The sequence below is a fragment of the Ammospiza nelsoni genome, chromosome 9 (genome assembly GCF_027579445.1).
Source record: "Ammospiza nelsoni isolate bAmmNel1 chromosome 9, bAmmNel1.pri, whole genome shotgun sequence".
NCBI classification, from domain to species: domain Eukaryota; kingdom Metazoa; phylum Chordata; class Aves; order Passeriformes; family Passerellidae; genus Ammospiza; species Ammospiza nelsoni.
In genome coordinates, this window is record NC_080641.1 from 26,952,993 (window position 1) to 26,972,847 (window position 19,855).

Here is a 19,855-nt window from a genome sequence, read left to right on the forward strand (position 1 = left end):
GGTGTCTTCCATTGCCCCACCAGCAGAAACAAGCCCTGAAAAGCAAAGGATCCTTCCCCAACACCTCACCCAGGATGCTACACACAAGTTTGGCTCCTCAGAGAATGGCCAGAAGAACAAAGTCAATGCCTCACACCCCTGGGAGAAACCCCCCAGCCCCAGAAGAAAGCCCTCAAACTCTTCCATCCTAATACTACCAAGATTATTTTTTTTTAACTTTTTTCTTTTCAAAGAAAATTAAAAGCTGACACACCACAAGACAATTCACAGCTGAATGTGACTTTACAGAGCTATCAGACAGACAAGCTCATTTAAGTTTTCCAAAAGTCCTATCTGAGGTTTGAGGGACTAATCATAAAACATCTAACATCAAAGCAAGCGTCAAATAACAGCAAAGCACATTCCCTCACACAAAGCTTCAAAAACAAAGCAAGCAGGCACATGTGGTTTATGTTATTGCAGTTTTAGCACAGTTAAATATTTCCTAAAATATTCTCCCTAGATGTGAGCAAAATGAAAATCTGCTGTGAATGACATGCAACTTGGAAGCTCAGGACTAAGCTTTATAAAGCACAGGTGAGCTGAGAACAAACTCCTACTGCCAGCTCAAGTCAGAAACTAGGACTCATACTCTGAAAAATGTTTCAAACCTATTTATTCTTAAAGCCAACACTAAATATTTTATTTCTTGTGCGTTATTTTTCAGGTCTCTGGCCTCCAAGTTAGTATCATTTAATTAACCACCTAGTTCAAAAGACATCCCAGCCTCAGAGGATCTGTTTATACTCTTTGAAAAAGACTCAAAAGCCAATAAATAAATCTGCTTAAAATAAAAGGTTAAAATTCCAGCTGTCATCCCAGCTCTCCCTGCACTACCAGCAAGAAACTCTGGTGGTTTTCATCATCTTCTTTTTCAGTTTCTATAATACAATCCAGAACAGGCTCAAGAAACACCTCACCTATGAGGGAGCAGCAATAAACAGACTGTAAGTTCTAACGCCTAATAATACTTTGCTTTAATTATATATGTTAAGAAAAAGATAATTAGAAACCTAAATAGCTTAATGTATATTTAAGATGTACAAGAGTTTCCATCATGATAGGGCTAATGAACCTCTGCCAGGTCCTTTTATGTGGTTTAAAGTATTTTAATACATAGGGTAGGATCCAGTAATCTACCCATAAAGAAAAACAAAGTAAAAATTAATTAGCAAATTGGATACATGTTGTACAACAAGCATCCCACACAAAAACTATGAGGATACAGAAAAATTAAACTCCCTCAGCAGCACTCAGACACAGGACACCAGGATTTAACCTGAAAAAACCTTTCACATCCCATGGCGTTCCTTCCAAACCTGCTCCTGCTGGATACAGCTTTAAACCCAGACCCAGGAGGAGACCAATCTTTACACAAAACAAAAGCAACCACAATTCGCCCTAGAGAGCCCCATCAAAGTGTTTTCCCCAAAATAAACAGCTCTATAAAGCAACACACCACTGGATATAAATTTATACTCTGCTCCGTACCATGTCACAGGGGCAGGAAACCAAACGCTTGCCTAAAAGTGAGCATTTCTAGGGGAAAAGAAAAAAAGAAGCTTAAAACCTAAAAATAGTTTGGAAAAAAAAAGCTAGAAGTGGTTTCAACCACATTGGAAATCATCAGTATTTTTACCTCTGAAGCTACATTTCAACAGGCATCATTACAAGCAGACAAACACAAGCTGAAAACTGAAGTGTAATAAAAAGCTTCCAAATCTGAACTCCTCCAATTAAAATGCATTTACAGATATCATTTACAGGTATCAGGTCTTGCTTAACCTCTGCCCAGTCAGAAGGCTGTTGAAGCAAGGTTAAAAAAACGCCAGCACCTACATGACCAGCATAGATACCAGACAAGGAAACATGGGAAGGTACTCATGACTGACCTGCAAAGCATCAGATAAAATATCCAGAATTAATTGCAGGTTTGAAAGAAACAGGCTCCTTCCAAGTGTTTACAAAGCCAGAGCATTTTAAAGCCCTGCTTCATTGTTATTCTAACAGCAAAAGTAAATTCTGCCTATGTACTTATGGCTGGACTGCATACCTTCCCATCGGGGCACAAAGGCTTATCTGTGGGTAAGGAGCACATACCGTGTAGGTTCCTAAGCGGCTGCTTACAATCCAAAGAGCAACACAAAGCTCGATGCTTCCTCTCCCTAAGTCATTGTAAAACCAATGAAAAAGCAGAATTCCCCCCTAAAACTACCCGGGACATTTGCCCACCCATCAGCATCCGAGACCACTTGAGGGCAAACCATATTATACCATACTGGGGAGCACAGGCGAGAAACATGAATTTGTTCTGCCAGATCACAGCTTACTGTCAAAATCCACCAAAGGTCTTTTCTCTCTCCAAAAACCCAAGAGATAATAGTGTAAAAACTTTTGTTCATAAATATTTATGCAAGTGAACTTGTTAAAAATTAACTGCTGTCGTTAAAGGTTTTGTATCCTTTAGGATTCCCGGCATGCAGTGCAGTTGCATGCTTTATATTAAGCCTGGCATTTCTGCATTCCTTTCCTGCATGCTTTTGTCATTTGTCTAAAAATTAAAAGAAAAAAAACCCACACACCACACACACACAAAGACGGGATCTGTACACATAATAATAAAGCAGTTTTTAAGAAGACAAAGATGCCTGTGTTCAACATCCAAGATCTTTCTTTGAGCAGGGGAAAAAAAAAATCAATTTAATGACTCCAGTGAGATCAGGGTTTAAGCCTCGTTTAAGTTTTACTAAGCATGAAGGAATTATTGCTTGATAATGTGGCACATATATTTTTTTCAGACCTGCCAGCTTTATAAGCACGAAGGAGCCAGAGCCTGAAGCACTTTGTGCCCATAAGCACAACCCTCACCCCTCCACACCATCCTCCATTGCCAGAAGGTCATTCCTCCTGGATTTTGTCTGTCAATTTTTCAAAAGGATTTTTCCAACCACACAGAGAAGGAATTTCACATCTGTACTGTCCCTATTTTTTTCACAGGTCTGAGTCAGAAACACAACTGTATAAACATCTGATCTTTATTAACAGAAAATCTCAACTGTGCAAACCTCAGGTCATGGCACCGGGAGCCGGTGGTGTCCGTTAAAGGGATCCTTAGAGGGGAACAGTAGTTTTGATTTACTGCTGGAGAGCATCAAGGAAGCCAGGGTTGGAGTTTTTATTTTTTCCCAAGACATAATGGTTCCCAAGTTCCTATCTTAATTGCAAACACACACAGCCACAAAGTGTTTGTGTCTCTGGTGGCTGGAGCTCTTCCACCTCACCTTCCAGAGGCATCCACAGGATGGATGTGGAAAGTTGGCGGAGGACATCTCAGCCTTGCCTCCAGTCTATAAACACACAGCCCTTCACAGTCTTTTGTTTGATGTAAATTTTCCTCCTCCAGCTCAGGGCTGCAAGGCTGTGACGTGGCTGCTCCTGGGACAAAAACAGAGGTGTCTGACCCCGCGTCACCCACCCACTGCCATGTGAAGAAGAGCCACACCACAGCCAAGACCCAAACCTTCCCCCCGCCAGCTCCAAAGGCAAATTCCCATGGCGAGCATCCCGCGCGCCCCTTTCGGGCTGTGGAAACGGGAGATAAATCACCCACCGACTTTGCAGCGAGCGCTTCCAGAACGTGCTGCTTCATCTAAAAAGCTGACGGCTCCGAGGACAATGAGCGCGAGCTCTGGTTTCAGAGCTGGGGAGACGGTTTGGACTTGTCAGGGGGGACATGGAACACCAGAGCCAGGACCATCCTCCCCCTTCTCTGGCTCGCCCAGAGCAGCAGCAGGAAGTGCAGGGAGATGGGGCAGATGGGATGCTGGATACCAGCACTGGGCATCGCTTTGGGATGGGACTGCTCTGCTTCGTGTCCTGCATGCACCTGACCCCAGCGCTCACCCACATCCTTCACAGAATTGGATAAAGGCTCATCAAAGCTATGTTCCAAAGACAAATAAATTTAAAATTAAATTTAAAAATTTATTTTAAAAAATTCCTTTGTACTGAACCAGTCCTGGGTTTAGGCAACCATCATCTCGGTCCCCCACTCCCACACCAGCTCACTGCATCCACACCTTGGTGGGCAGGTCATTAAAACATCACCCTCAGCAAGCTATTATCTTCCCTCCCCCCTAATTTTAAAGTTCCTGAAGAGCTACTCCTCTCCTTCTAAAAAAATAATTTGGTTTTGAGTTTCACAGTATTTTAAGCAGAATAATTAATCATCTTAACGCAGCCCTTACAAAATATTAATTCACGCCAAAAAAAAGGCTATAATCATATCCTCAGAGAAAAACCTTTTGTGCTTCAGGAATTTTCACTGCATGTCCTCAGAGGTGGGAGGAGAATTCTTCTGCTGCCTCCTATTCTCACATCTCAAATGGAAAATGTTTTGATAATGCTCTTCTGAATGTAAACTGTACCAAATGGGATTTTTATTATTTTTTTAAGCAGCTTTTTTTTTTCCCCAAAAGGAAGAACGGCTCTTTAAATAAACAGAGCGAACTACCCATTCCTTACAACAAAAACCACCCTCCCTTCACTCATTCACGCCATACCCTGGCACAAAATGAATTTACATTTCGCATTTGCAAAACAAATTCTCGCCTAATGTCATTTTAATGGGAACGCGCATTTCAATCCCTTCCAATACCAACGAGGAGCGGCTTATTCTATGTAAAACACCCCAATTTGTTTCTCTTTAAATATATGCGGATTTCAGACGGGGACAGGGGCTGGAAGGACAGGGGAAGAGGAACATTTCCTCTCCGGCAATCCCCCTCCGCCAGCGCACACAAAAGCCACCTGCCCATGGAGAGAAAACACGATGCCATTATTCCCACCGTCATTCCCACGGCCCCTTCGACACCGAACGAGCGTGAGAAGGCCGTGCGCCTCCGTCCCCGACACGCGCATCACGCCAGGTCACCGGTGCCACCCGCGGGTCCACCCAACTTGTCACCCCCGCCGCTCCCCTCGCTCCCCCCGAGCCGGCCCCGCTGGACGTGCCCTGCAGGGGCTGCGAACAGGAAAGCGGGGGCTGATGCCACCCGTAGAGATGCTCCAAGCAGGGAAAGCCCCTGATGGAGAGGACAAAGAAGAACGCTCGGAGCTGTTGGAGAGATGCATTATGTTTATAAGCCCGTCTCCCGGTGCAAAGGACAGGACCCCCGTGGGAGCGCGGGTGGGGGTGCTCAGGCGGGAGAGGGACAGCGGCTGAGGGGTCGGGGAGGGCAGCAGGCCTGCGTGCCCTCCGTACAACCCCCCGACGGGCACTTGGCGGGGGGAGAGGGGGGGCGAAGAGGGATGGTCTTTATTTTCCCCCTCGGATGGACGGACGGCGTCCAAGCTGCGGGCAGCTGCCGGTGACCCCCGGGCAGACGCACCCCAGGAGGCGGGGGGAGGTCACCCTCGCCCTCCCACCCCCTTTAAACCCCAAGTCGGCATCTTCCCGAAGGAGCGCACGGCAGTCCCTGGCCCCGGGGCAGGATTTTCCTGTCAAACCACAACCGCGCCAGACAAAAGGCTTAAGTGCAGGAGGGGATGGGGAGGAGGGGACGGGGACGGACACAGACGAGCCCCCGGGGGCCCCGTCCCGGCACTCACCGACTTGCAGCACGTTGTCCACCGCGCCGGTTTCCAGCAGGCGGATGCCGCGGCGGAAGGGCAGCCCCTCGCCCTGCGGCGCGGCGGGGGCGGCGGGCGGCGGGGGCCCGGCGGCGGGGCTCTCCTCGCCGGCCGGGGCGGGGGCGGCGGCGGCCGAGGGTCCCCCCGCGGCGGCGCTGGCGGGGGAGGCGGCGGCAGCGGCGCGGCCGGGCTGGAAGCTGGAGTACATGCAGATCTGCCGCTCGCTGCGGGGGAAGCTCCAGTAGACGATGCGGCGCTGGACGGGCTCGGGGATGCGCTGGAAGCGGCCCTCCACCCGCTCGAAGGCCCAGCTGCCCGCCACCCGCTTGGCCGCCGCGTCCAGCAGCGACTCGGGCTGCAGCAGGCTGCCGGTCCCGCCGCCCCCGCCGGCGCCCCCCTGCCCCGCCGCCGCCGCCGCCGGCCCCGCGGCCCCCGCCGGTCCCGCCGCCGCCGCGGGGCAGCAGCCGGGCAGCGCCGGAGGGGCCCCGCTGGCCCCCGCGCCCGGCCCCGCCGAGCCGGCCCCCGCGGCTCCGGGACGGGGGTGCACGGCCCCGGTGCCCCCCGCCGGGCAGGCCCGGGAGCACAAGCGCTTGGGGCCCGGGGCGCCGGCGGGCAGCGGCGGGCGGAGCAGCTCCTCTCCCTCTCCTCCCTCCGCCATGGCTGCGACCGACTGAGCCGGGCGAGGGGAGGAGAGACGCCGAGGAGGAGGAGGAGAGGGCGGGGACCGGGAGGGGTGGTCCCGCCAGCCGGGAGCCGGCCCCGCCGGGGCGGGACGCTCCGCAGCCCCCCGCCCGCCCCCGCCGCCCGTCGGGGCTCCGCCGCCTGTGGCACCTGCCCGGCTGCCGCATGTGTGGTGAGGGCACGGCCCCGGCCACCGCCCGGTGTCCTCCTGGCCGTGTCCCCGGGCGGGAGGGGGACGCGCAAGGGACGCTGTGTTCCCCGTGCTCGGAGAGGAAGGAGCCGCGGCTGAGGGTCCCCGCGGCGCTGGTGGGTGAGGGGCTGGCGCAGCCATCCGAGCGCCAGGAGCCTGCGCTGAGCCAGCGGGACAAAGGGGCACGGCGGCGCTCCATGGAGGGGGCAGCGCTCCCGCGGGGTGTCGGCGGGATCGGCGCTGCTCCTACTGCGTGCCCGGTTCAGGCGTCCAGTCTGACAACAAATCAACACTCAGCCTCACCCGTAATTCACCTACGGTTTTACATTGAGTAGCAGAGCAGACAGCAGTACCCTGCCCTTCCATGGACATCAGGGTTTGCTTTTTATTTTAAAGCCCTGTAGTGAAGATGCTCGTCCCACGCATCATGGCAGGGTCCTCGGGCACAGGAACCGACAGGTCCTTTAGTACACACGGTCTTTGGGGGAGGAGATGAAAAACAGGTACTGCTGGCTTCCAGGAGCTCTCTTGTGCTCTCAGGTGGGATTACATTAAAGGGACATATGAATATATTCAGCACATACTGCCTGAGTTGGCATCCCAAAACCCAGGGAGCTGACCCCTCACCATCCTCTGCTTTCAGCCAAGGGTGATGGCAGCTCCCCTGGGACCAGCACAGTGTGGGGCTGACGGGGGGAGGGCTGTGGCAACTGAAGTCCACTTCTCTGGGTCTCTACACCCTGCCATCACTTTGCTGCTGTGTCCAGCAGGACACCATTCCAAGATTTTCCCCAGAAATACATTCCTGGTTTTGTGTCCTGTCTAAATTTAAGTGACAAACCTCTGAAGAAGAGCAGAGCTCACAGGTCTCTGAGTTCAGTTTTCTTGCTATTATTCTCAGTGCTTTGAGAATCCAAGACCAATTCCTTCCTATCTGCAGTTCAGTCACATCTGAACCATTACCGGTTACTCCCTTGTTGCAGAGATCTCCTATTTATTCTTACTGACAGAGCAAGAGTACATTTCCTGGAATAACAGGGCGATGCAATTAGGGAACAGGAAATAATTATGCGCCTTTGCTCTGCCACGAGATACCTCCAAGCCCAAGGTCTCCTCTGCAGGACACGGAGGGAAGGAATCAGGTCTCAGGCAGGTGGTGAGAGCAGGCAGAGCTACTGCAATGAGAAATCTCCATTTTAGAGAGTAAGCCACAAGCTAATCGATGAAGGTCAGGAAGAGGTTTTCCTTGAAGGCTGAGGTGTTCCTTGCTGCTGTTGGTCTTGTTCAAAGTAATGAGCGCTAGCAGTGGCAGGGACTGGCCTGGGGCAGCAGCTGCACACAGATTTGTTTACGCACAGATTTTCCCCAGGAATCACATCCCCATTTCTTTAACCCTGAAGGCCATTTTGCTCTCTTTAAGAGTTTGCTGCAACAGGAAGCACTTGCCACAGAAGCACGGCATTTTGTCCATCGCCTCTGCTCACTGTTGTGGTGACAGGTCCCGGGGCAACAAAGAAGGGCTTTGTCCACCTCTGTCCCTCCGTGGCTGCACAGAGGGACCTCACAGGGCCATCCCAAAGCACCCTCCTGGCCCGAGGTGGAGCACACCTTCCTGGCAGAGAACAGCCCAGCCATCTCAAGATTTTTCCGATGCTGAAAGCTGTGGGCTCTGGTGTCACAGAATTTCTGCTGTGTCTCCCTGCAGCTGCCAGGGCTGCTCAGGCAGAGGGTGAGGCTGCATGAGAGCTGGGATGTGGCACCCCAGCTTGTCTGGTCCCTCTGTCACCAGTCTCTGCAGAGCTCACCTAGTGACAACCTTGAGTGTCCTTACTTACGTCGTCCCCAGACAGTGCCGATAAAAGGAGTTTAGACTTCAGACCAAGCAGGGATGTTATTCATTACCAATAAGCTGACTTTTCATTGCATAAAACATATAATCCAGTTTCAAATCAAAGCAAGGTTGGTGCAGTGGCTGGCCAGCCTGTCTCTGAGGGGTAAACATGTTATTTCAAAGAAAAACCAATCTATTTTTCCTCTCTCTCTTCATTCAGAACATTTGTTGCTCCCCATTCCTCCCCATATTTCCCTGTGCCTTTCATCACTGCCTTGATTTTGCAAGGGGGAGAGCTCTCCTCCTCCCAGGGAACATGGACAGATCTCTTCTCCCTGGGGAAGGATGCAAAATGTCAGCCTCCAGCCCAGCCCCTGATGCTGCTCATTCAGAGCCTGGAACCAGGTACAAGAATAATTCACTGCACGCTTTCCTGAGCCCAGCCATTTGCTAAGCCACTGGCAGCCCTGGTTCCCCTCCTGTTCTCAGAACTGTTTGGTCAGGGTCTGCCTGTGCTGCCACCCACCAACTCCAGCCCTTCTGGCCTCATCACTGGTGCTATCCATCAAGTGCTGATTTCTCCTGCTGGCTCCAGGAAGTATTTTATTTTGAGTCCCTGGCTAGAAAATTGACTGACCAAGGGGCTTGAGCCCCAAGGGCCCTAGACCACAGTCAGGCAGCAGTGCAATGCAATATCGTCAGAAATTTTTTGGGTGCCAGCTCAATCAGAAGTCCAGCTTTAAGGTGCAGGTCCTGTGGAGTAAGAAAACCGCTTTCATCTTCCTAGAAATTAAATTCAAGGACTATATAAAGGAGAAAGGACAAAGGTGCTGAAGAGATACCTCTCTGGGCTTCCCAGCAGCTGTGCTTTGTTTTATGGCAGTCAAGGTAAGTGATGGCTGGTGCCACATCTCATCCCAAGGGGATGTCACCTCCTTGGCTGCTCCCACCTGCACAGCTCCATGTAGTGCTCACCTCTCTCCCCATCATGCCCAAACTCCATCCTCAGCTGAAAGACTGCCTTTCTCTGGGCATCCTCCCCTCTCTTGGATGCTCCCATGCTGCTTTGACATTGCTGTGACTCTACCAGTCAATGTTGTGCTCTCACTAACACGAGTGACACTGTGGAGACTTTCAAGATGACAGCAGAGCTTTGCAAGGCCCAGGGAGCACCAGGGAAGTCATGTGGTGACAGATGAAGGTACACAAGGGCAGAAGAAGCTTTATGGGCTGCTAATGATGGGAAAGGAACAGGATAGAGTGCAGGCAGACACCAAGCTCCTGCTCCCGCCATCCAGAGGATTTGCTGCTCCAAAGCAGTCAAAGACAGGCTTATCAGCAGCCATGCTCCCTGCTACAGCCCCCATTGTACAGTACTCACTGGAAGTGAGGCTGTTTCGGCCTTTCCTATGTTGCTGATGCTGTTCAGAGCAGAGGCAGAAAGGAAAGGCACAGGGAGTAACTGCAGCTCCCCTGCCTTAACGCATTTGGGAGCAGAGGAATCTATTGGCCAGGACAATTATCCCTTAGCACCCCCACAGATCCAATGTCCAGGACGAGACAGAGAGCGTTGTCTTATGAAATATTTGGCCTTGCAAGCAAGAGGAGGGACACCTTGATTTGGTTGCCCATGGAGTTTAGCACCATTTTTAGATTTTCCAGTGCCTAGTAAGGTCTCCAACAAAGCACAGACTGGAGTTGGAGCTTTTTGCTGTCAAACTGTTCAAATCCCCTGTGGATTCTCCACTGATTCATTAGCGCTGAGTTATTGCTGTGCTCCTCTTCCAGCAGGGACTCTAATAAAGTGGCTTTTTGCTAGCCAGCCAGTTATTTTATGAAACTTTCCAGAACTGACAAGCTCAAAGACCTCCTTCAGGTGTGACTGCAATTGTCTGTGTACTCAAAAGAGAAATGCAAGAACTGAAAGTACCATCTCTCCTCTCCAAGCACAGGCTGAATTCCAAGATCAGGTGTGGGATGGCTGTTCTAACCCTCATGTCAATCCAGGAACAGCTCTACTCGCCTGTGTGTCCCTGTGGTTGCTCAGGCTGGGATGATGCAGACCCAGACACTCCCTTGTACCCAGACAGAGATTTCTGGTTGTCAGAAGCTGTTGTTCCCTTTCCCCCACACATGATGTTACATCCCTGGCTTGCCAGGGCTGCCTTCCCCCAGCCCCTGTAAGATTAACAACATGCTGAGCTTCTGTCTTGCCACGAAGATTTCAGCACCCTTCCAACAAATGCATTTGCTGTGCAGACAGCAATTAAGCACAGAGCAGCTGCTGGGTGAAGACCCTTGGCTTCCAGGAGGAACAGCCACCTCTCCAGCATGGAGTCTACAAGCACAGGATGCTCCAGAAAGTTACTCAGGCCTGCACTGGAGAGATGTCCACCCCAGGCAGGCTGACTATCTCAGGGCTGAGCTCAGCAGAAAACAACCCTCTTGGGCCACCACCTCCCCCTTTCAGCCACTGAAGTTCCTTCCCCTGAATTAGGGATGCTAAAATAAATGGGGGATCACTTTTTCAGGCTACAACAGTATGAATAAATGATGGCAAAAGCAAGGGGTAAACAATGCTTCTGTTAGCCTTTATTATGGGGTCTGCCCTGGCTTTGGAACACGAGTGGATCACAGGGTCCAGCTGGACGGGAAGTTGGAGTCAGGCATTTTGGCAGCTCTAAAAAGCTGTGGTTCCTCAGGTGCAGTGAGTGCCATCATTATCACATCTGCCATCATCCCAGGCTGCTCTCAGCAGCGGGATTTGGGAACCCAGCATCACAGCCAACCTGTTTCCAGGAGCAGCGTGTGGAGAGACACACGGCAAATCACCCCTCATGCAGCAGAAAAGGATTATCTTGCTGTCTGCTTTCCTGGCAGGAGGGCAGAGGGGACCCTGAATCTCAGCAAAGCTCCTACAAACACAAGGACCAGGGCAAGATCCAGTCTCAGCCCTGGGCACCTGCACGCACGAGCTGGCCTGGTGAGATGTGTCCCTCCCAGAGTGTGGGTTGGGCTTTTTCTGCTCACACTGGGCTCTTTCAACCCCCTGATCTCAGCTGTAAATAACAGAACCAGACTGTGATGGCCAGACAAAGAGAGGAGGTGATGCCACAGAAAGCCATGCAGGGGTGAGAGCCTTGGTATCCCATGGGGCTGGGGCTCCAGCTCTGTGTCCCCCAGATCACTCTGGACCCACCAGGAGGGAGGGAAAGAGCTGGGATATGTCCCTTGTACGTCAACAAATGGCCATGGAGTGGCTTGAAGGCCTTTGGAGGAGGGAGAGAGGTTACAGGAGGAAGCAACAGGAGAGGCAAATCTGTTGTATGCAGCTTTGCTCTGAAGTCAGAGGCACCTCCACCCTCTGTCCCTGGGGACTGCTTTGGGATGACTCTGCTCTCCCTCTGCCAGTAGACAGAAGATGAGGCATGCCAAGCAACTGGGCTCTGAAAACCAGTGATTGGACTCTACCCTGCCCAGCCTGGTCCCATGGTTGATGCTGAAGAAGGAAATGAACGTGGCCAAAATCTGACTCACTTCTGCAGCCCCTGCATCACTTCCATCAACCCCCCTGCACTGGTGGCCATGCAGGGACCATGAGTCCCTGCTGCTGCCTCATCCCTGCTGCTGCCTCATCCCTGCTGCTGCTTCTCTGCTCTGTCCCATCTCCTTGGGCAACGCTACACCAAAATGAATCTGGGCCTCTTCACCAGGGTCATCAGCAAGCTGGCCAAAGCCACGGATGACCTCTCCAGGTCTCATTCCCCAGCTCCTAACCCACAATAGAGATAGATGGCTGCCACCCCCAGGCAGCAGCAGCCACCCTGACCCCAGAAAAGCCAGAGGGGCCCGGCTGGGCTGGACTTGGGGGACAAAAATGCAGCCGCCTGCATTTATTTTGCCTAACAACAGTGATCCCTCTGTATATTTTCATTCTGTTTTCCTAGGCTCAGCTGCCTCCTCAATGAAATGTTTCCAAAGCAGCCTGGCTTGGCAGCACGCCAGCCCCGGCTGCCAGATGAATGGGCGGAGGAGGAGGGACCCATTCCTCTTCTTGACACAGCATCGCTGCACAAGAGGCCTCTGTTGACATCAGGACTGGCTGTTCCTCCTTTCCCGAGAGGATCTACCCAGCCCTTGGCAGGAGCAGCACACAGGGCCAAGGCTTCATGTGACATCAAACTGACATCTGTCCTCCTCCAGGGTGGTGGCACAGCCATGGGTACCAGGGTACCATGGTGCACCCTCCTCCAGGGTGGTGGCACAGGCACAGATAACAGGGTACCAAGGACTGCTAGAACCTGAGTCAGACCTTGTTTCTGGCCCTTGGCCCCTAGCTGAGCCAGCCCCCCAACAGGTGAGGATTCCTTGGAGCTCTCTGACTCTACTTACACCATCACTCTCCAAGACATTGGTGATGTACAGAGCCTGCTTCCTCCCCCAAAACACCTCTCCACCCCACCCAGAGCAAATCTCTCCCTCAGCATCGCAGGAGTACAGACACTGACACAGGGTTTGCAAAGCTCCAGGTTTCTGGCATCTTTCAGGGGTGAATCCTGTCACAGGGGCCCCAAGTGTGGCACCCCAAACCCTTTAGGTCTTTGGACAGTAATATATGGAATAGGATCAGTTTCACCCTAAAGCCTTGCCCCTACTCAGTCATGTAGGACTTCATCCAAACAATGTGACAGCTCTTTCCCACACCTCAATGCCTCTACCCAGAGCAAAATGCCCACCCAAGCTTTCAGGGCCAGAAATTTGTCTGCTAGGAGGTAACCAAGTGGTAGCTGTTGCAGTGGACTACACACCCAGACCAGATGGGATCCTCCTCTCTGCCATGGCTAATTGCAGCACTGGTCATCAGTGAGGGAATGCAAATCCATGCATGCCCCACTCATCACCTGTCACCTCCTTGGCAGGACACCTTTAGGATCTGCACAAGGAAAAGATATGGAATTTAATACAAGTGCCGATAATGCATCAGAAGGCAAAAGAAAGAGATGAAAGTAATCAGCATCCTTCCAATCTGCACCTCTTTCCCTGATTGGCTCCTCTGGCATCTTCTGCTGGTGGCCAGCACCCAGCTGAGGGAAGCCAAGGACCAGGGGCTGGATAAGAGCAGCACCCAGCAGCAGGCCACAGGAACACAGTCTGCTCCTAGCAGCTGTGGCAGGGAGACCGCTCTGCCTGGGTCTGGTGGAAAAGAGGCCAACCATGCATCGATAAGATGAATTAGTTGTCTCAGCAGCACCAGCAAAATGAGCGAGAGGAGCCGAGCCCGTGAGGCCCGGCCTGCTTTGTTTCAATTACAGCAGCTGCCAGAAGAAAAAGATAACCTCAATATTGATGGCAGGAGCAGCAGACAGAGGTGCCCTTGCAGGCTACTGGGAGCAGGTAGAGAAGGAAGGGGGAGGAGAGATGGAGGAGGGGGAGCAGGGTCTCAGCCAGCACACTGTGTTAGAGCCTGGCTGGTAAGAAAGACACATCTGATCCCATTGCTCTCACCCCTGTGAGGAACAGCTCCTTTTCACACTGGTTCTTGTCCCAGTCACTGTGCAGAGCATCCTCCAGCAGAGACAGGGTGCAGAAACCCAGCATTGGAACACAGCATGATGAAAACACCGAGCAGAAAATCATCTCTCTGCTCCCCACTCAGGCTGCAGGGCCTGGAGAGGCATTGAGCAGGGCTGTGTGGGATGATGGATGGAGCTGGATAAAGGGCAGAGACAGGCCTGGGGCACCACAAGCTGAAGACAGGCATGAGTGCCTGCCAGGGGCACAGCACCCACCTGCCTGAGCCTGGGGAGCCCCACAATGTGCCTGCAATGGGAACTGCGCTGGGGACAAGATGCCCATGGTGACTTTGGAGTGCATGTGGGAACCAGCAGCAGCTTGGGGCAGGCACCCCAACATCGCACCTACAAGCCAGGTATGGAGGTGCCGAGCCAAACACCCTCCAAGCAGCGCAGTGTTAATGTCCTGGACTCCCATCCCGGGAGGCAGCCAGAAGACAGGAAGAGATGGGGTCTTCTCTTGAGGAAGACTTCTCTTCAGTCTTGAACCTCTGTACCTCCAGCTCCTGCTCAGGGGATGTAAACCATCCCTGGCTGCTGCATCTTGGGGTCTGCATCCAGCCCTGTGTCCCTCCCTGTGCCCGGGGCACAGACCGGCGCTGAGCAAGACGCCTCTCCCTTTTCCCCGGGGCCACCAGAGGCCAAACTGAGCAGCGGTCACTTCACAGAGGTTTTATTCGCACTCCGCATATCCACGCTGCCCTCCCACCTAGCTTACCCGCAGGAAAGACCTCAGGATCCCCACCCTGCCCTCCCCGAGCTGCGCCCATCGGATCCAGCCCCTGGGTCTCCAAGAGGGGACAAGGCCACCATCTTGCGGCCACCCAGCACCACTGCACATACCCGTGCGCACGGTCCGGGGGCGCCCAGGACGGCACAGCCGGGGGGACCGGGTTTGGACCGTGGGGAGCCGCGACATCCACCGCTACTCCCTGGGACCGTGTCCTGCGGGGCACACGCTGTCCCTCCCCTTGCTCCCTGGCCAGGAGACCCAGGGATTCCTGCACACCCAGGGGTGTCTGGATGGCCAGAGGATACCAGCAGTGCTGCTCCCACCCCAGCTCTGGCCCCTCCACCCTGCCCTGCTGCTCTGTGCAGTGTCAGCCAGCAGTGACCAGGGACCTCCTGGTTTGCACAGCGGGCTTCATTGAGCACAGAAAGACGGGCAGGGGCAGATGAAGGCTCAGAACTGAGCCCTGGGGCTGAAAATGCAGCACTGAGCAGGGTCCAAGAGGAATTTCCATCCCTATCAGAGCGTAGGAGGGCAACCCACATGAGGTTTGCTGGAGAGAGTTGTTAAACCAGCACTGCTGGTGACCAGCAGCCCAAAGCAAGTCCTTCCATGCCTCTGTGAAGTGAGGTGGGGTCGTCTGCACACTACTGGGTTCTGCAAGGCTGCCCAGCCTGGTTTAATGCCCATCCCCCTCCTTCTGTTTCTTCTCCTTGTGATGGAGCTGGCCATGGTCTCCGTGGTGGTGGTGAGCATGGGTAGCAGGTTTGTGGTCCTCAGCTGGGTTTGTGTCTCTCTCGCTGTTGACCTCGTCATGGTGGTGAGGATGGAGGGGCTTGTGCTGGTGAACAGGGGTCTCTGACTCCATCCCCTCGTGTTCAGGAAGGGAGCTCGGGGTTGCAGGGCCCTCCATGGTGCTGTTAGCCTGAGGAAAGTAACACAAGGGCTGGTGTGGTACGGGAATGCCCACAGAGCCCTGCAGAAAGCCTGGGAGCACAGCTGTGAACTGGGAAGAAGGCAGAGCAGCATTCATCAAACAGAAAACTGTGGGTCAGAGCAAATGCTCTCCAGCCCTGACCCAGGGCACAGGGAGGACAGGAGAGGCTGGAGCATAAAGGGCACAAGCCTTTACACTTGTGCCTTTGGCTCAAGCTATCTGTGGTCCAGAAACAGGAATTTGCATTCAGTATTTCTGGATGTACTTTTCTCCTGGGAAGTGACTAATCGCCTGCCAAGCTCAGAGCTACAGCCTTTTCTTTGCTCTGAGCTTGCCACCTCTGCATCCACTGCCTGCCCTTTCTTATATGGGAACAGTCCTAGTTAGCATTCCCAGACATGGGGTATGACCCCTTTAGTCAATTCCTTTTCAACGGGAAAGCTCTGACCTGTTTAAGTGCCCTTATTCCAGACCTTCCATCACCTTCCCTCTCAAACACATCGGAGGGCAGCTGCCAACCCTGAGCCCATCCCCAGCATGGAGATAAGACTGTTCTTGCTGATGTGCAGTGCCAAGGACAGCAGGGATCCCGGCTCCAGTGAGCATTCCAGCTCTTACCTCCTGGGTGGTGTTGGGGTAGAGGGAGCAGTTGCCACAGAAGTCCTTGACGTGGCTGGAGCGGATGGCTGCCTCCACATAGGGGAAGTGGAGGAAACTGAAGGGCAACTGGATGTGGAAAGCCAGGCGGCCACACCTGAGGGGAGAAGTCATGGCCTAGCTCAAGATGGGGGCTGGAACATCCCCAGCCCAGCCACCCCCACCCATCAAACGCTCTGTAACACCCAGCAAAGCCTCAGGCGAATCGAGGGACACTCACCGGTCATAAACAAGGAAGTCGTCCTTGTCACCCCCCAGGACCTGCCAGACGTCGGGGTCCTCCTGCTCGGGCTGGAGCACGGGCACGCCGGGCGGGGCATGGCGCCGCAGCTCGGGCAGCATGGCGCGGGACAGCGGCGCCTTCTCGTTGACGATCATGTAGCGAACCTCGGCCATGCCCTGCCGGGCCAGCCGCTCCTGCAGGCCCCCGAGGCTGCGGACGGGAGGCGCTGGGAGGGGCTGCCGGGCAGGGGCCGCCCTACGGCCCCGAGGTGCCGGGGATTGCTGTGGGGAGGGGAGCGGGGCTCACCTGTGGGCCTGCCTCAGGCAGAACTGTCAGCTGGCCTTCAGCAGGGCCACCACCGTCACCTGCCCTGCCGCCCCCTCCATGGGGCTCGAGCCATTGATGGTCCATGCCGGTGCCTCCTGGCAGATCCGGCTGCTGTTGGCCGGCTCCTCGGAGGCCGAGGCCAGCCCCAGCCCCAGCCAGGTGGCCAGGGCCAGCACCAGCAGCCCCATCCTGGACCCCGGCCCTGGCAGGGGCACACGGGGTGTTACCCTCCTCCCAGATCCACTACACCCCCAAAAAATCCCCCTGCAGCCAGCTCCAGGGCACACAAGGGCTGGGGGCAGTGTTGGCCTGATCCTGGCACTGGGAGCCACGACCCCCATCCCAGGAGACAAGGAAAGGGGGACAAGGGGGGGGCTATTGGGCTCCTTGCTACTGTCTTTTGTGGGCACCCAGTGCCACAACATCCTGCTCTCCCCTGGCAGTGAACGCCCACTCCCATATCTCAAGAGATGAAGGTGCTCCTCCTCCCATAGGCCTTCTCCATTTCTTTGATCCCACAAAACAAACCCAGCCCCAGAGAGGTGTCTGTCCTTGCCCTAGAAGGGAGCAGGGATACAGCCCTCATCATCTCAGCTGCCAGTGAGCAGTCACTGGGACAGAGATGGTTTCACCTTCAGGTCACCTTGAGAGTCCTTGGTGCCCCACAAAGTGCTTTGTGGGTACACAGAGCCTTTAAAGCCCTTGAGTCTTCCAAAATCTGCCTGAAGCCCCGTCCTCCAACAGCCCCATAACTCTGCCCACCCCAAGATATTCCCCATCCCTCTAATACCCAGCACACATAATGGGCAAGGGGGATGATATGGGTCAGGAGGGGATGGTCTGGGGAGGGAACAGGGAGATGCAGGATTGGTCAGGGTGGTTGTGCCCCCACTCCCCAGCCCTCTCCCCGCGAGAACGAGCCCTCGATACCGCGCTTCTCCTCGCTGCCGTCCTCCCTCGCTCCCGGCCCCAGCAGCTTTCAGCAACTTCCAGCTGGCCCCGGTCCCCCTTTTATCTCCTGACCACTCTCCCCGCCCCGGAGGGAGGAGAAGAGCCTGGCTGTAGCGGGGACTGCGCCCCGGCCACCACCGCCTGCCTCGAGGGGACAGCGACAAGGCAGGCACTGTCCCCGTCGGTGCCATGTGGCCTCGGGGCGCTGCTGCCACAGCCCAGCCCGAGCCGTGCCGGAGCAAAGCGGTGCCTGGTGCCGGGCTGGCGCCAGAGGTGACAGGCGGTGCTGCAGGGAACAGAGGGACACAGCGCTCCAAACCTCGCAGGCACAGGAGGGCTGGGGGCCTTGCCAAGGCCACTGCTCACACCGAAGGGTTGCACCACTGTGGGGTGACCTCCAACAGTGCCATCCCTGCACGAGGTGCCACAGGAGCCACCAGTGCCGTCTCTGCTTCCTGCAGCCAAAATGATGGTGCCTCCCATACACAGCAGGGTGCTGGAGCTCCCTGCCCGGTGCGGTGTCACCTCCAAAGCCGAGTTGTTCTGTTGTGGCCATGGCTGTTCTCAGGCCAAGCTCGGCCCCACAGCAACTCCCCAGTGTCCAGTTCCATGCCTCCTGTCCGGCCCCACACTGATGGGGCTGTGGTAGTGTCGGTGTTTCCTTGGGAAATCACAGCGACACTGGATTCCACCCCCCAACCAAACAAGAGGAGCTCACCACTCTGGCAGCACAAGGACATCTCTGCAAATATTTGAGCAGTTTATTGTACCTGGGATCTGTACAAAAACATGATAAGGGAGGGAAGGGCAAGCAGCCACAGTCACAGCGGGGGCAGAACATGATCCCAGACACACATAGAATGGGGATTCGTCTGAAAACAGCAGGGGGAGAGGGGATCGCTGCTGAGGGGCTTGAGAGGCCCAGCGGTGTCTGCAAGGATGTGGGGCCGTGGGCTGGGCTGGTGAGCAGTCCCTGTGACTGACACCCTGTGACCTTCCGCAGCTGTCACCCCCCACCCGCACGCTGCTCCCCCCAAATCCCCACCGGGTACCCCGGACACCGTGAAGCGCCCAGCACTGCGCAGGGACACGTTTCCCCAGTTCATGTCCCGGGACTCGGGCTGGCAGGGAATGACCCGGCACACACACCAGCTGTGCTCCAGGGAGCCCAGGCCACCGCCTGGCAGGCGCTTCCCTCTTCCCCTCGGCTCATCCCGCGCCGCGGAGCCTGCGGTTTCCAGTCTGGGCGGCTTTAGGCCCGCAAACCGCGGCCCCGCGGCGGGCAGCGCGGTCTCCGTGTGCCGGCCCCGTCCCTGCCCGGGCCGATCGCGCTGCTCCCCGCCGGGACCGCTCCCGAGGCCGCTCCGCAGGCCCCGGGCAGGGCCGGGCCTGGTGCATGCCGGGGCGGAGCGAACTGAACCGCCCCCGCCGGCGCTGCCCGCCGTCCCCTTCGCCCGCAGCCTTGACCCCGGTGAGCCGCAGCCCGAGGGCGAGCGGGGCCCGCGGGCACGGGGGTGGCGGGGCGGGCGGGAGCGGAGCGGGGACCGAGCCGGTGCCGCGGGGCGCAGCGGGGAGCGGGGCCGGGGGGAAGGAGCGCCGGCCCCTGCCCATGTGCTCGCGGGGTCCACGCGGTCCCTCCGCCCTGGGCTGGTGGGAAGGAGCAGAGAGAGAGCTCGGAGCACACAGCCCCTTCAGGCGGGCAGGGGAAAGGGAATATTTGAGCAGGTGTGTGTCCCCAGCCCAATGCACACCTGTGAGGACTGGCCAGAGCGGCTGGTGCGTGCCATGGGATCAGGATGTCTCAGTGCGTGCTCTGGAGAGGTGATTCCGATTGGGGTTTTGGGCAGATCTGTTTTTCCCCTTGAGCAGGGGATATTCACAGATATTTGGGAGGAAGGTCACTTTCCCGAAGTATCCCTCCTCTGTGCCCCGAGGGCAATGTCGTGGTTCCCGAGCTGTAGCAGAGAGCATGGTGGCTCCACGCTTTGTTGGGGAGGGAAAGGGCACATCAGCCTGTCATGACCCCACTGCTCCCCTCCCCTGGTGAGACACACCTGACAGGCGCTGGGGCAGCACAGGAGCGTT

General features: G+C 55.2%; 2 protein-coding genes across 2 annotated transcripts in view; both read right to left on the bottom strand.

Annotated features, from left to right (window-relative positions):
- The window catches only part of ZSWIM5 (zinc finger SWIM-type containing 5), a 96,951-nt gene extending 90,608 nt beyond the window's left edge, over positions 1 to 6,343 (bottom strand). Inside the window, exon 1 of the mRNA XM_059478534.1 lies at positions 5,650 to 6,343. Within this exon, the coding sequence (XP_059334517.1) occupies positions 5,650 to 6,328 (679 nt within the window). The 5' untranslated portion in view covers positions 6,329 to 6,343. The remainder of the gene's footprint in view (positions 1 to 5,649) is intronic.
- An 8,259-nt stretch (positions 6,344 to 14,602) lies between these two features.
- LOC132077245 (selenoprotein Pb-like) lies at positions 14,603 to 17,796 on the bottom strand. Its single transcript, XM_059478783.1, has 5 exons — positions 17,750 to 17,796; positions 16,799 to 17,021; positions 16,490 to 16,702; positions 16,231 to 16,366; positions 14,603 to 15,600 (listed from the first exon to the last, which is right to left on the bottom strand). The coding sequence occupies exons 2-5, from the start codon at positions 17,005 to 17,007 to the stop codon at positions 15,355 to 15,357; spliced, it is 804 nt and encodes a 267-aa protein (XP_059334766.1). The 5' UTR covers positions 17,008 to 17,021; positions 17,750 to 17,796; the 3' UTR covers positions 14,603 to 15,354.
- Between the last annotated feature and the right edge of the window lie 2,059 nt (positions 17,797 to 19,855).